The following is a 15,407-nucleotide window of genomic DNA, read 5'->3' as shown; positions in this document are numbered from 1 at the left end:
CTAACAAGCTTTAATATGTGCTTTGCTGGACACAAGACTGCTCTAACTGCTGATGAGAAAAGGTATTTAGAAGTTTATATTTACTAAAATAATTGCATTTCCATGTTGTGTGTACTGTGGGAGACCAGATATAGTGAATGCAGGGTCCTGGGTTTAGTAACACTTTAACCCCCAAACCCCTCACGCAGTACACACTTACAGTGCTCAGCATAAATAAGTACACCCCTTTTTAAAAGTAAGATTTTAATCAATATCTGAATGAAAACAAGAACAATTTCCAAAATGTTGACAAAACTGAGTTTTATAGAACATTTGTTTAGCTCATTACATAAAAGTAAGGTTAATAATAGGATTACAAAATCTTCAGTTTTACTCAACTTAGTTGATGCAAAAATGAATACACCCCGCAACACAAACTGCTACATCTAGTATTTTGTACGACCTCCATGATTTGTAAGGACAGCACCAAATTTCTATGCATGTAGTAAACAAGTTGGCGACATATTGCTACATCTATCATTTTCCATTCTTCAAGAACGACCTCTATTAGAGGCTGGATGCTGGATGGAGAGTGATGCTCAACTTGTCTCCAAATTCCCCATAGGTGTTCGATTGGGTTCATATCAGGAGACATACTTGGCCACTGAATCCCTTTCACCCTGTTCTTCAGAAATGCAACAGCGGCCTTAGATGTCAGGTCGTTGTCATGTTGGAAAAGTGCACGACTACCAAGGGCACAGAGTGATGGTAGCATCTTCTCTTTCAATATAGAGCAGTAGATCTGTGAATTCATGATACCATCAATGAAATGCATCTCCCAAACACCAGCAACACTCATGCAGCCCCACAGAAGGACACTGCCACCACCACGTTTTTCTGAAGGCACCATACATATTTCTTTGTACCCCTCACCTTTGCGACGCCATACAGTTGTGAAGCCATCAGTTCCAAAAACATTTATCTTGGTCTCATCACTACAGAGCAAAGAGTCTCAGCAGTCTTTCAGCATGGGCCCTGGCAAATTCTAGGAGGGATTTTTTGTACATGGACTTTAGGAGAGCCTTCCTTCATGGACGACACCCATGCATGCCATTCCTCTGCAGGGTACGCCGTATTGTGTCACGGGTAACAATCACCCCAGTTTGCCTTTCTACTTCTTTAGCTAACGGCAGTGAACTTGTATGGCAATTTTCTTCAACACAGAAGATGCCCCTGTTAAGGTGTTCACTTCCATGGATGGTCTGGATGTCTCGGAGATGGTTGCAGTTCTATCTTTGTATCACTTTTGTTACAGTATTCTGACTGAGAAGTAAAGCTTAGCTAATCTTCATGTAGCCTTCACCTTTCTTGTGTAAAGAAATTTTCTCTCAGGCCTCGTGACATTTCTCTTCCATCTGGTGCCATTGCTTACAGCATGAAATGGGAAGGGGTTTTCTTTGTTAAAAGAGAAGTTCCACCCAAAAGGGGAAGTTCCGCTTTAATGCACTGTCCCCAGCTACCCATTAAGGATTGGCACCTTTGGGGAGCGGGTACCCGAATTTGACAAGTACCCGCTCACACTTCCACTGCGATTGGAAGCGGAAGTTGTCTTTCCCCGCCTCCTCCCCATAGTCTTCTGGGACATGACAGTTCCCAAAAGTCTACGGGGCCATTCACAAAGCACAGCGCTTCTCGTGCATGCGCAGCAGGCACCTGGCTGTGAAGCCGTAAGCTGTCACAGGCGGCTGCCCACACTAAAGATGCTGTTGCTTTGTTTAGTGTCTGGGACAGTAGTAAATACCTGGTACTACTGGGTATTAAAATTTTATTTTTTTTTTGGTACTTATATAGTGCTGTCAATTTACGCAGCGCTTTACATATAATGCACATATTATTCCCTAACCCTCAAGGAGCGTATAATCTAATGCCCCTAACTGACATTCATACGTACACATACTAGGGCCAATTTAGGCAGGAACCAATTAACCTACCGACATGTCTTTGCAGTGTGGGAGGAAACCCAGGCAGGCACAGGGAGAACATGCAAACTCTGTGCAGGTAGTGCCATGGTTGGGATTCGAACAGACAACCCTAGTGCTGCCAGGCGGATGTGCTAACCACTTAGCCACTGTGCTGCTGAAACATCAATACTGTCACAGTGAAGCCCATTACCCTATGTAAACTACACCTCTAGCTCACACAGAGCTTTCCTTTCACTACTGCCAGCTGTACAGAGCAGTGCGAGAGCCAATGGAAGAATATAGGTCTGGGCAGGTCTGCATTAAAGGAAACCTTTTGCTTTATCCTTGAATGGGCAAAGCACAGATGAACTTTAAATGTATCTTGTTTTTACAGAATTGAAGTAGGTTGGCAAAGATTGGCAGTTTCCTTTCTTATCAGGGGATACTTTGTCTTCCATACTTAGTCACTTGTCCTGGAACAAGTCTAGATCTAAGGAGTTCTTCCTTCCTATGAAAACAGGTGTAACAGCGCTACCACCTTCTCAATCCACAGCTCCAGACTCAATGCTCAGACTACAAGGCTCCCTAGGCCTCCACAAGACAATCCACTGGAGGAAAAAGTCAGCACCTGGGTAGGTCAACAAAACACGGTCTTCCTTTATTAAATCACATGAATACAGCTGTAAAAAACAGCCAACCTCCTGCTGCTTTCTATAACTGAAGAGTTCCTGAATTTTATATGGATAATCCAATCAACTGTAGAATCCAACCATACGTTTTCTTTGATTAATTAGACTGCTATAAACTAATCTGATTGGCTGCTATGGGAACTTACACATAACAGGCCTTTGCACGATCAAATTAAAGCCTCAAAGTCATTTCACGTATTGCAAACTCAACATAGGAGTGAGTCAAACAAGACAAAATTAATAGGTTAGATTTCCAAAATTCTGGAAGACTAAAAATGTAAACTTTTAATTAGGACTGTGTGATGTCCTTTGACAAAAAATATTAAAGCAAACCAGTACTGAAAGAATTATATACACGGCCATTGCTAATCTTATGTTCTGAAATTTTTCCTACCTACCACACTGATCAAAACTGTCACTGGTCAAAAACAGATCTGGACTTATTATATTTCAGGATCCATGCACACTAGGCAGATGAAAAAAAAAATGCCAAAACCTCAGGCAAAAAAAAGGCAGTATTAAAATGCTCATATTGCAAAAAGTTTGAGCATTTACAGGCATTTTCTTTAGAGGGTTTTTTTCAACAAAGTATTACCCTCTGCTCATTCTTCACTATAACCAATGTACACTTGAAAATGCTGTGAACACACCTTTATGACAGTCAAACTTTTTTTTATATCTGAAGTCTCTCGATTCTGATGGGTTTTCCTGCCTGAATATGCTTCTCAAACAAGCCTGAAAATTCCCCAATCTGCATGGACACTCAATTACTTCACTGGCTAGAATTAGGTCACAAAAATGAAAAACAAAACAAAAAAAAAACTCCACACATTCCCTTCATGTATACATCCAGTTTAATTTTATATACTGTAAATCCAGCCTCTTCCTCTTTTGAATGCTGAAGTTCCTCCCAAATATCTTGTGATGGGAGTGACTTTGGGTGGGAGGCCCATGGAACACAGACCCCTTTTGAGGGGTGGGGAGACCCCTGTGTCAACTCCCAAGCTCCCTATTATGTGTAAGTCACCCAGTACCCGTTAGGGGTACAGGGTGAAATGTTCTAATATTGGTGTGGGGGTTGTTCGTTGTTCACTGCCACGTGGTGCATCCCATTGTTCCATTGTGTGTCTTGCTTGGGAGCAAACTATTATGGCATGTAATGTTTCCGGCAGCCCTTCCCCCTGATGGGACGGCCTGCTGATGTCTTTCCTGTCTGGATGTGTATTTCCCTGCCCTGTGTGTATATATATATATATATATATATGGTATCCATGTTAAAATAAAGCAGTCTATTTCCTGTCTTTCATACAAGTCTGGTGCCGTCTCGTCTTGTATGGCCAGCGGTGGTGTCCGTGGATCTGTGTTCGGACAGGGAAGAGGGAGGCTAACGGAAATATCCTAGTGTAGTCTGGGTCTGGTTCCGTTACATATCTGGTGATCCAGCAAGTTATTTTTCATTTGGCAGCATGGAAGCAGACCCGCTGACGTGGTGAGTTTGCTTATCCCTGCTTTCTATTTTGATACAGGACACTATTCCAACACAAAGTGTGCCTGTATTACCAGTGACAGGAATGTGGACTTAAAAAAAAAAACAAAAAAAAAAAAAAAACTACTTGTCCAAGGGACTAAATCGGGGTCCCAATCTACTTGTCCTGATCGGTGTGATCAAATGCTTTTTATTTTTAAAAATTGCGCTATTTACATGCGGGGAATCTAGAAGTGATATATGCTCATCACTTCCGGTTTCCAATAAAAGTGGTGGACAAAACGGTTCCGGTCTGTCTGCCAGCTGGTTGATCGGGTGTCCCAGTGGGATGGGACTAGGGTTGCCAACTTTTTTTCAAACCAAACCTAAAACACTTCAGTGGCACACAGCAATTTTTGTTCTTTTCATATACACTATAGGCCTGTAAAAGCTGCGACACCTTTGGATGGCCCAAGGAGGGGGTGTCAGTAGGGCAGTGGATGGTGCCAGTAGGGCACGAAAGTGTCCCATTCAAGTCAACAGGGGTTTCCCGCATTCATGGGCAATGCATGCAGTTGGGGGCGGTGCTGTGGGGGTTTAACAGGTGGTGAGGAGGTGATATAACATCTCCTCACTGCCTGTCAAGTGCCATCTGAAGAGCAATCTGAATGTGGATTGCTCTTAAGAGGGCACCATATGTAAATGTTCACTAAAGCTGTTCAGCTATTCCAGTATTTTCTGTGCAATCAACAGGGAACTGGGGACAGGAACAGGACTACTGCTGAGTAACCTCCTGTCTGCCACTATTACAAAAAAAAAAAAAAACAAAAAAAAAAAAAACAACTTATGCTCAGGTGAAGGCCAGGGAAAGCAACCGGACAATTTAACCCCTGGGCTTAAGTGCTTAGCTCTTGTAGTACTCTGCAGCATTCCATGTTCATCATGGTCTCATGTGTACACAGTGGTTCCTGACCTCCACTAATCCTTATGCAGCAATTCCGACAATTAAACTAGTCACGACCTTCAGTTCACTGCTGTACCATTGCGCCAGGGCATGTAATTGCCGGGAACAGCAGCACAAGGATTACTACGCCTGCGCCCAAAAATCGCCAAATATTCCTGGTGGAGTAATCCTTGTGCTGCGATTCCTGGCCATTACATGCCCCAAAGGATTGGTATGGAAGTGAAGATCAGGACTGTTGCATAAGGATTAGACCACTGTGTCTGATAAATATTATGTCTGTTATTCCACTGGCCCTCGGTGGAGCAGATGGAACCCAGAGCCATAGTTCCTAGACAGGACAGCCCCCAGACAGCGGTGGGAGAGGGGTCCGTCCACCAGCTCTAGACCCTGCTGCTTGCCCGCTGCAGGGCTAAATGTGGGGGGAAAGAAAAAAAAAAAAAAAAAAAAAAAAAAAAAAAAACACAAACAAAACCTCTTGCCGGGTGCTTAGAACTACATATCCCGGGCGTCAGGTGAATTAAACATCCCTGCAGTGATCAGATTAACTGCCAGGTCCCACAGCAGCTCGAAGAAGAACCCACATACGTAAGGCTCCATGCACACTAGCATTTAGTTTTTAAGCTCAAAGAAAATCGTGGAAAAAACGCTGGATTTAAAAAAAAAAAAAAAAAAAAAAAAAAAAAAAAAGGGCTGGTAATAGCATTTAGGAACGTTGTTACAGTACATCAAGAAAGAAGGGAGATTAAAAAAAAAAAAAGCTAGAAAGACAAGCTGTTGGAAGAGTTGCTGGAAAAAACGCTCTGTAAAACTATACAAAAACATTTTTTTTTCTGCTCCTTTACACGGAAGCTCAAAAAAACACCAATAGCCTAGTAGTATGCATGAACACATAGAACACCATTTAGCTTCTAGGAGCAGAAAGAAAAAGACAGCTAAAGTAGGCATGGAGCCTAAAACAGCTGCTTCTGTGCAGAGCCAGTCTGGAACACAGCAGGAAACGGACTTCCATGCTGTGTGAAAAAAGTGTCATACTTTGAAAACTGACATGGCCCTGGATAATGAGGACCAAAATAAATTTTAAAAAATAATTTTTTTTTTTTAAAAAAAAAGGACACATTGAGATTATCAACACAACCTTGAAAATGCTGCACAGTCAATGATAAAAAAAACTGATCTTTGACTATCATCTTAAATTATATTGTAAAAACAAATTGTCCAGCAAAAGGTAAAACAGTTTGAGGATTTAAATTTAAAATTCTTATTTTTTTGATGAGCAATCTTTTTTAAATTTGGTTTTATTAATGTTATAAAAAAGGCATGACAAAGTTACACTGATGAACAAAATCATTTATCTAACCCCCACTTTGTTTTGATTGAAAGAATCCTTTTACGTGTCAAATTCATAGTGTCATTGAACCATTAAATCACTGTGTGTAACCAGCATAACGTGTTCAAGACGCCCTATTCAAAAAGGTCAGCTCCTGGCACCCATGCTCCTCCAGTTACGCACAGGGCCAGCATCATCCCTCAGGCCCACAGGTGTCTAAGATTTGCTGTCAATCAGATCTGTGCAGATCAGAGGATAATCGACACTGGTGCTGGCAAAAGAGCTGGTACATCAATCTGTGGTTTGAGATGGCAGAGTATCTATTATCTACAACATTACACCCTTTAAAAAGGTGAAGGCGGGGTATGAATTTTAATGCATATTTACATTGGTCCAGATTGAACCAAAAGTAGGTATGAGCAATGTCCCGTGGAAGCAACTACGATAGCAGCAGTCTTTCAGGTCAATGAAGTGAAGAAGTGGGGCGATGAAGTCTTAATTTCTAACTCATCCAATCAGGAAACACCTTGTATTCAATCAAAATAAAAAATGGTGCAGCGCTAAAAATGCTAAAATGATTATGTCTACCAAACGCATGTGTATGGTAGGTGCGTTTTCACAACGGCACACACTGAGACAGCAATATTGTACTGAAAATAACCCATGACCCGACGGCTTGACGTCAACGGCTTGCGAAAGGGCTCCTCAACGAGTTTCGAAAACCGCGTTCGTTGTCAAAAGGAGTATGCCTGTCACAGGCATACCCCTTTTGACAACGAACGCAGTGTTCGAAACGCGTTGAGGAGCCCTTTCGCAAGCCGTTGACGTCAAGCCGTCGGGTCACGGGGATCCGACGGCCACTACATTGTTTCAGCTGTATCATCTTCAGTGTACACCCCAGTATCCTGGAATAGTTGGATAATTGGCACTGGCTATCAACTTCCAGCACCATTGGGAAACCATCCCTGGCAGTATACCTGACTACATCCGATGGACCAGGGCATGTCCAGGAGCATATGATACAACACGCTTTTTATTAGCGCTTCCGGTGAGTGCGCACTCTGCATGTTAATACATCCACCCAAGTGGAATAAGTATTCTGGGACTGTATAGAAGTTACTTGAAGATTGTATCAGTCCAAAGAAATTTGACAATTTCTGTTAATTACCACGCATGTCATGATTATGCGTTTCCGATAGACATTTGCACTTTTAACATTTCATTATATCTGCTTATTTTCAGTACAATAATGCTGTCTCAGTGTGTGCCGTTGTAAAAACGCACCTACCATACACATGCGTTTGGTAGACGTAATTAATTATTTTTAGCGCTGCACCATTTTTTATTTTGATTGATTTGAAGGCACTTTGGTTTACATTTTAGTGTGTTCAGCTGCTCATCACTGGTTTCAACATTAGTGCTCGCTTCATTACCCTATTATTTTTGAACATTGTATTCAATGGCTGCAGTATCAAGCAAGTAACCCCTGTGGTTACTATGCAGAAGGACAGTCGCTCAGAACTGAATTTCAAGATGGCTGCCATCATTGTAAAAGCAAAATACTGCATTGATTTGCAGCTTCCATAGGGTATAAGATATGCATATCTACATTGGTCCAAGCTGGATAAATGCAAACATGAAATAAATTTCACACTTAAACTTCTGCTTCAAGCCCTTTATAGGGAGTAAATATTCCTGGGCTCTGAATTTTTTTATTTTTTTTTTGTAAAGAGCATTTTCATGATATGTTCAAAGCATAACTATTGTTAAAGTGTAACTAAAGGCAAAACACTTAGTTTTGGATAGAGCAGAGAAGGATTAACAGTCTTGTCAGTTATCTGTGCTCCCTCCATTAAGGAGATTTACCCCATTTGTCTTGTTTACAGTCCTCATTGAAAGTAAAATAAAATCCCACATTTTGGGGTTGTCCCCAAAAACGTAAAAGGGGAAACCTTCCAACGTGGACCCTAGTTCTTGTGATCTCCAAGGAATTCCCTTCATTTGCAGATTTCTTCTCCCTTCTCGTTTGGCTATGGGACAGTAAGTGAAAAGGAAATCTCTGAAATGGGACACAGATAGAGGGAAAAAAAAAAAAATCTAAAAAGACGGGTTATAACCCTTTCTTGCTCTATCCAGAATGAAAAAAAAAAAAAAAAAGTTTTGCCTATAGTTCTATTTTAAGCCCATCTTCCATTTTACAAGCAGGAAAAAAAAAAAAATCTAAGTATTTTTAAAAATCAGAGAAAACTTTACAAGCAAGAGCAATCAACCAACTCTCAGGTCAGTTTGTGCTGGACAAAGTGTTATTTCTTACAGAATTAGTACAAAGTTCCACAGATGGTCCAGGACAAACTGACCTGTGAGTTGGTTGACTGCTCTTGCTTGTAAAGTTCTCTGCATTGTTGATAAATCACTGGTGCACCATGTAAGAATATGTCAGGTAATGATCCTTCAAAAATTGGAAAGAAGGGAAAAAAAAAAAAAAAAAAAAAGGAGTAGATTTTTGCTTTCACTAGTTTCAAGAATACACTTTCTTTGTGACAAGCAGTGTGTGTGTGTGTGTGTGTGTGTGTGTGTGTGTGTGTGTGTGTGTGTGTGTGTGTGTGTGTGTGTATTTATTTTTTTTTAAATAATGAAAAGTCAATTAAATTTTCAAGTATGAGTAAGAGAAAGAAAAAAAAAAACGACTACACCATGTCAATTCCAGAAAACATTCCCAGTGTAAAGACCAGAAAGGCAAAAATCACTCCATGTTGGATAAAACAGTATAAAGAGGAAGCAAGTGGAGTTTACATGTACAGTATACTACAGTGTATCTGACATGCAACATTTGTCTGAGACCCCTGGAGGGTGGTCATAGTAGATCCTGGATTCTAGAATCTGGTGTTCAGCACGTCACAGGGGTCTCCACGTGGGTCTTGGAGTGCAATGAGTAGCCAAAATTGGGACATTGTAATGCGCTCCTATAAAACAGCATTTTAAATCTAAAAAGCACTTTTCTCAATGTGCTGGAAAAAAAAAACCCCAACTTGACAGAAAACGTTCTGTATATTGCTCATTTGGAACAAAACATCAACTTTGTAACAGAGTGGCGAGACTTGATTATTTATACATATTTGTATGTTTTTGGTAACATTTTCTTCCATATCTCATGGCGGTTAAAAAGGATTAAAAATGGTTACCAACTTTGTGAAACTTTACACCAATTCTATAAGAATTATAGTAAACATATCTAACCCCCAAGAAAATATTAAAAATGGTTGGTAAGGCTGAAGGTTTTCACCTTCATGCATTCCCACAGCCCCCCTAACACCTACCTGAGCAGTTTGCTATTGGGGGCACTGGTCGAGGGGGAGGAGCCAGGAGCGACAGTGGGGACCCGAGAAGAACAACTGCTGCACAGAGCAGATAAGTATGACATGTTATTTAAAGAAAAAAAAAAAAAAAACACACACCACTGAAGCTTGAATATCACTTTAACAAGTCATACATATGAATATGAAAATAATAATGGAGTCTGGCCACCTTTTTGCTCTGTTACAAGTCATTTGAGTTTACATTTTATTAATTTCTGTGAAGTTATTAATTAGCAAGGGGAGATTTTTAAAAATAGCCTAAAAATATAAGACGCACAGCACCTAGTTTAAATTACAAATAGCAGCCTAGTAATTGCCCATGTTGTGGAGCAATTATACACCGGAAGATTAGGATAAGTAAAGCTTACCGTGATAACAGCTTTGCTGAGACAGATGGATCCCCTGCAGCCATATTCAGTCTCATCTTCCGACTTATAATAGCTCAAGGTGTTGTTTTTTAGGACAACCCATCGATCCTGCCAGCCATGGATATAGTTGGTCCACTAGACAATACAAATGAAAACAACTGCTGTTAAGAAAATAGACAAAATCATATTTTTTAGAAAAGTAATATAAAGATATAAGAGGCTAGCCATACAAAACCGATAGTTCAGTATTTGGTAGATGCTGGAGAGTTAGGACATCTGGCCAACGTAAAAGCAGACCTTTTATCAGCTAAATTCCACTTTACACCACTGTAATCTACCTATTTATAACCTTAAAAAGACAACTTTTTTGTCTTTGCATACACAGGGATTGGGAAAAAAATGGAAACACTACATGATTTGCAGGTGTGAAAGTGACAGGTTTCACATTGAAAGCGGAAGTGATGTGACATTTTCACTGCATGTGCTGCTAGTAATATGGAGTCATGTCAGAGCTTAGGGAGCTTCAAAGAGGTGCCGGCTTATCTGGTGCCTATGACTGAAGTTGCCAATTTATTTTTCACGAGGTGCAGTATCAAAAACTTATGACTACGTATACTATTTCCGGAAGAACGTCATCTGATAAGCATAAGCAGTGTCGACATGCAACAGACCAAAAGAGATAAAAAAAAAAAAAAAAAAGGACATTGCGCAGAATTGTGATCCGGAAAAAAGAAAATTGCTGCTAAATTGACAGCAGAGCTCAATCTCAGTCTTCACAGGACTGCGCATGCATGAGATTGTAAGATGTCTAGATTCACATGTATGCGGGTCTATGTGTAAATCACAGACTTTCCCGCACCAAAAACATGTTGCTAGTAGCAGGTGATTGGGGCTGCAGTTAGGAATTAAAAGAGAAGAAGTTCACCTTTTGACCAAAAATAAAAATGCCCTTTTTTGCAGGTAAAAAATAAAATGTGAATTTATTATTTTTGGCTGCAAGAACCGGTAAAGCATTGCACCAGCAATACATGTCAGTGTATCTGCTGATCCAAACAGGATGTACGGGTAAGCAGATATATTGTCAGGAAAGTTCAATGAACTACCACGGCACTCCACAGGAAGACATCTTACCACGGTGCTGCAGAGCGGCATGGTAGTTCATTGAGAACTACAAGCCAACAGCCGCTAAAGCTATGAATGAATGAGGATGTGAATGACGCAGCCGTGTGGGCAGAGCCCCGCATGGCCACTCCATTTTTAAAAAGTGACAGCCAGTATGGGGAATTGATCCCCAAACATCTGTCTCAGGGAAGGGTGAAATTGGGCAGTTGCTGTAGAATTGGCAACAAGTTACATGTTCCATCCTAAAAACATTACCGCAAAATTTCTGTAAAAAATACAAGCAAGTTACTTTTTTGGCACAAAAGCACAATAAATTGCCTTTTTTTTGTAAAATATAAAAGATGAGGTTGCATCGAGTAAATAGATATCCAACTTGTCAGTACCCTATATTTTCTATAGGTCGTCACTTTTAAGCGTCGCCTATAGTCACCAGTACAGTGTTAAGGAGGAGGTCTGGTGCTAGAATTATTGCTCTCATTCTGGCGTGTACAGCGATAGGTAACGTGTATCGCAATCGCAAAACAGTTTCATGCGTAGGCGCCCCAGCGTGTGCTTTTCCGTTTGTACGTGTATATATGTGGGGGTGTGGGGCCTCAATATTTTTTGGAGGGATGATATGTGCTTGGTTGTAATTTTCATTTCCTACAATCCAAAAAAAAAAAAAAATTCTTTTTTACATCAAAGTCCCCTATGTGATGATTTTTGGTGACAAGTTCTTTTTGAGACATCCAAGGTCTAAAAGACCCTGGATGTCTCCTCTCTGCTCCACTGAAAGTGATCTGGTGCACATCGCACCATATTACATTCTTTCCTGGGAATTGCATTACAATCTCTCAGCGGGGACCTGGAAATGACATCGTCACGTCACTTCCAGGTCAGCACAACGGGAGAGGAGTGGACTTGTCTGCTCTTCTCCCTCCCCTCTAGCCAACAGATGAGCAAACAGCTTGGGAGACCTCACGCCGGGGGCACGGAGCGCTGCCGCCGACTGCTTCACCTGACAGGTGAGCCCTGCTGCTTGCCTGCAGCAGGACTAAAGGTAGAAAGAAACTACCTGCCCGGCACCCAGAACTACATGTACTGGGTGTCAGGCAATAGGAATCCAACATCCCTAAAACTGTAGCATCAACTACAAACAGTAAACAGCACTGTGTTTTGGCAGTGGTACGGGACTTCCCATTCCTGGAACAAAACCAAGTCAGGAGCCTTCTCAGCCATTCACAGGAATCCTTGTATTTTATGAATGAATACAAAAGCTTCCCCTAAATGTTTGAGTCAGAGATTGTGATATCATCCACCTGCCTCTCCAACACCACAGGGTGGTTTAGGGCACTTAGAAATATAGGACAAAAGTACATTTGTCCCATCAGAAACCAATTTAAAAAATTGTTAAAAAATTGTGGTCGCTTCTCTTTAATTGGTCCTATTAATATTGCGCCAAAGTTAATTTGTTCATATAAAAAGCATTGCTTACATCAATCTGCAGATTGGTAATGACATCCTAGGAGGTAGGGTGCAAATACTAAAAAATCTTATGTCTTTCTCAGAATGGGTTGTACTAAAGGAAACAAAAAACATTTTCAGTACTTTCACAATATTTTCAGTATTGTGAAATAAATTGTGCTGTATTTTCCATAATCTAGACTGACCGTAACAGCAACCTGAATATTGTTGTATAAAAACAAAAATACAATAAATGGTTTCAGACGATATAACACAGATAGAAAATCACCCAAAAACCACACATATCTGAAGGTACAGACTGAAAATGAAAATGACAAATACCACCTATATATATATATATAATTTACAGCTTTATTGGTTAAACGTCAGTTAAAATACTACACAAACTCCAGGAAGGAAATGACAGCTTCCTGGTGATCCTCAATGGTAAAATAAGTTCTACTACTCAATAAGGCAAACATTAACTAACCCGCAAGCACACATCACTGCTTTCAGCAAGTTAACCACAATGACTGGAAATACGCTGAAATCAAGCTGCAGCTGAAAGAGAAATTAATGTGGTAATCAATTTCGTTCTAGTCTATGTAATGGTCATTAAAAGATTAGAATTATCGGGGCACTACTTCACTATACAAGCCAAATCTCAACACCCGCATTATTTCTGGATCACTATTAACCATTTGCCTACTGGGCACTTTTACCCCCTTCCGGCCCAGGCTAAATTTTCAGCTTTCAGTGCGGTCACACTTTGAATGCCAATTGCGCGGTCATGCAACATTGTACCCATGATATTTTTATCATTTTATTTTCACACAAATTGAACTTTCTTTCGATGGTATTTAATCACCACTGTTTTTTTGCACTATAAATGTTTTTTTAGTTTCTATTATAAAATTTAGCAAACAGGTAATTTTTCCCCTTCACGGATGGGCATTGATGAGGCAGCATTATTAGGCAACACTAATCGGCATTGATGGAGGAGGCACTGATGAGGCTGCACTGACGGGCACAGATAGGCAGCACTGCTGGTACTGATGGGCACTTTTGGGGCTGCATTGCATTACAGGGCACTGATAATCAGTGCAGAGGTCTCCTTTGACAGCTGCTGGTTAACGAGCATACTGCCAATAACTGGCAAGTGTATTTACATGGTGATCACATGACAAGGTAAAAGGCCAATCACAGCGGCCTTTTACCATGTTATAAGCTGTGTCCAAAGGACACAGCTATCACAGAGCACTGGGTGCGTATTTTGGAAGGATGTCCTATGACACCCTCCCAAAACTGGACGTCCACACTGTAGCTGTCATTCGGCTATAGTGCGGTAGGGAAGTAGTTAAAGTGTCATTTAACCCAGACTATGAAAAAACTGTCATTACATGCTATAACAGTGCCTGCATAATCACAAAACCACTGAAGGATTTGTTGTGTAGAGAGAAATATCTTGTCGATCCTGTCTTTAGCCGCTGCTCCCTATTTCTGTGTCCCCGCTGCAGGCTGAGTTTGTATATCTCAGCTGTTGACACATTTACTGCGCATGCTCCATTGTGATATCACCTCTGAGACATACATTTCCAACTTGTTCTGGTCAGAGCAACCCCTGACTGTCAATCACTACGGCTGAGCTGAGGGTTGAGCAAAGCTGAGCAGGTCACATGCCCTATGATGTCGCCAAGCCCTCCCCCCCAGGCTATGCGAAGTGGATTGGAACGGTCAGTCATGTGATCTGATCTACCAAAGGCATTGGGGGCTGGATCAGATCCTTTATTGACATCTCCACTCTGACTTTGAATAACCTGGAGGAGGGCCTGGCAACATCACAGAACATGTGACATGCTCCGGCTTTGCCCCATCCCAGTCTATGCTGCAGCTAGATAATTGGAAAAATTAATGTAACACTGCAAGTAGATTTTCCATGTACTGAATGGCTGCTGGTGAGCCCTGTTACTAGACGATCTAATAGTATCAGGGCTTAGAATTACTTAAAATCTTCAGCATAACTCCAGGCAAGAATAAAATGATGAAAACCGTCCTTCCCTTGCCGATAAAAAAAAAAAAAAATAAAAATAATAGTTTTGTATAGGGGTGATAAAAATAACGTAACTTTTTCCTGGGATCCACAGTCTTCCTTCCCACTAGTTCCAGTTGTAGTTACTAGTCCACTAAAGACACTCTTGCTTGCCCATCTCTGACCAGTTTTGTTGCCGCAACTCTAGTTATCACATGCAAAGCAGGATCAGTGTTTGTTGATGGTCATGCATTGTATAGGAGCTGCCAGAGAGCATAGAAAAGTTTTGCTGGATGTCATGGGACTGGGGTGCAAGTTAAAGTGGTTCTAAAGTCTCAAGGTTTTTTACCTTCATGCATCTTAAGCATGATGGTTAAAAAAACAAAAAAACAAAAACCTCATCTGTGTGCAGTGACCCTCCCCAGCCATAATACAGAGACTGGCACATCTGGATGTAAGGGGGGACTCTACTGAACATCCCAGACTTAAGGGGGGACTCTGTTGGGTACGGCTGGATGTAAGGATAAAATTAAGCATTCATTTAAATTGTTTTATTTAATTCTAAACTTTTTTTCCACCCTGTGAAAAGTTGAATATAAACGACTTGGCCCTCGTACTGAAATGGTTGGAAACCTCTGCCCTAAACATAATGAGCAGTATACCGTATTCTTCATCAGCTGGAAAAGTGGAGGGAACGAGACAAT

At 40.9% G+C, this 15,407-nt stretch overlaps 1 protein-coding gene across 1 annotated transcript in view; it reads right to left on the bottom strand.

Moving 5' to 3' along the window:
- Nucleotides 1–226: 226 nt before the first annotated feature.
- LOC149448832 (uncharacterized) overlaps nucleotides 227–15,407 on the bottom strand; it is a 37,417-nt gene continuing 22,236 nt past the window's right edge. The window contains exons 2-3 of the mRNA XM_089694207.1: nucleotides 10,110–10,244; nucleotides 227–781 (exon numbers count right to left, since the gene is read on the bottom strand). Coding sequence (XP_089550333.1) covers nucleotides 374–781; nucleotides 10,110–10,244 — 543 coding nt within the window. The 3' untranslated portion in view covers nucleotides 227–373. The remainder of the gene's footprint in view (nucleotides 782–10,109; nucleotides 10,245–15,407) is intronic.

The sequence above is a fragment of the Staurois parvus genome, unplaced genomic scaffold (genome assembly GCF_062004578.1).
Source record: "Staurois parvus isolate SC_StPar_1 unplaced genomic scaffold, SC_StPar_1.0 ptg000656l, whole genome shotgun sequence".
In the NCBI taxonomy this organism is placed as follows: domain Eukaryota; kingdom Metazoa; phylum Chordata; class Amphibia; order Anura; family Ranidae; genus Staurois; species Staurois parvus.
Note: the sequence above shows the minus strand (reverse complement) of the source record. Positions and strands in the feature narration are given on the sequence as shown.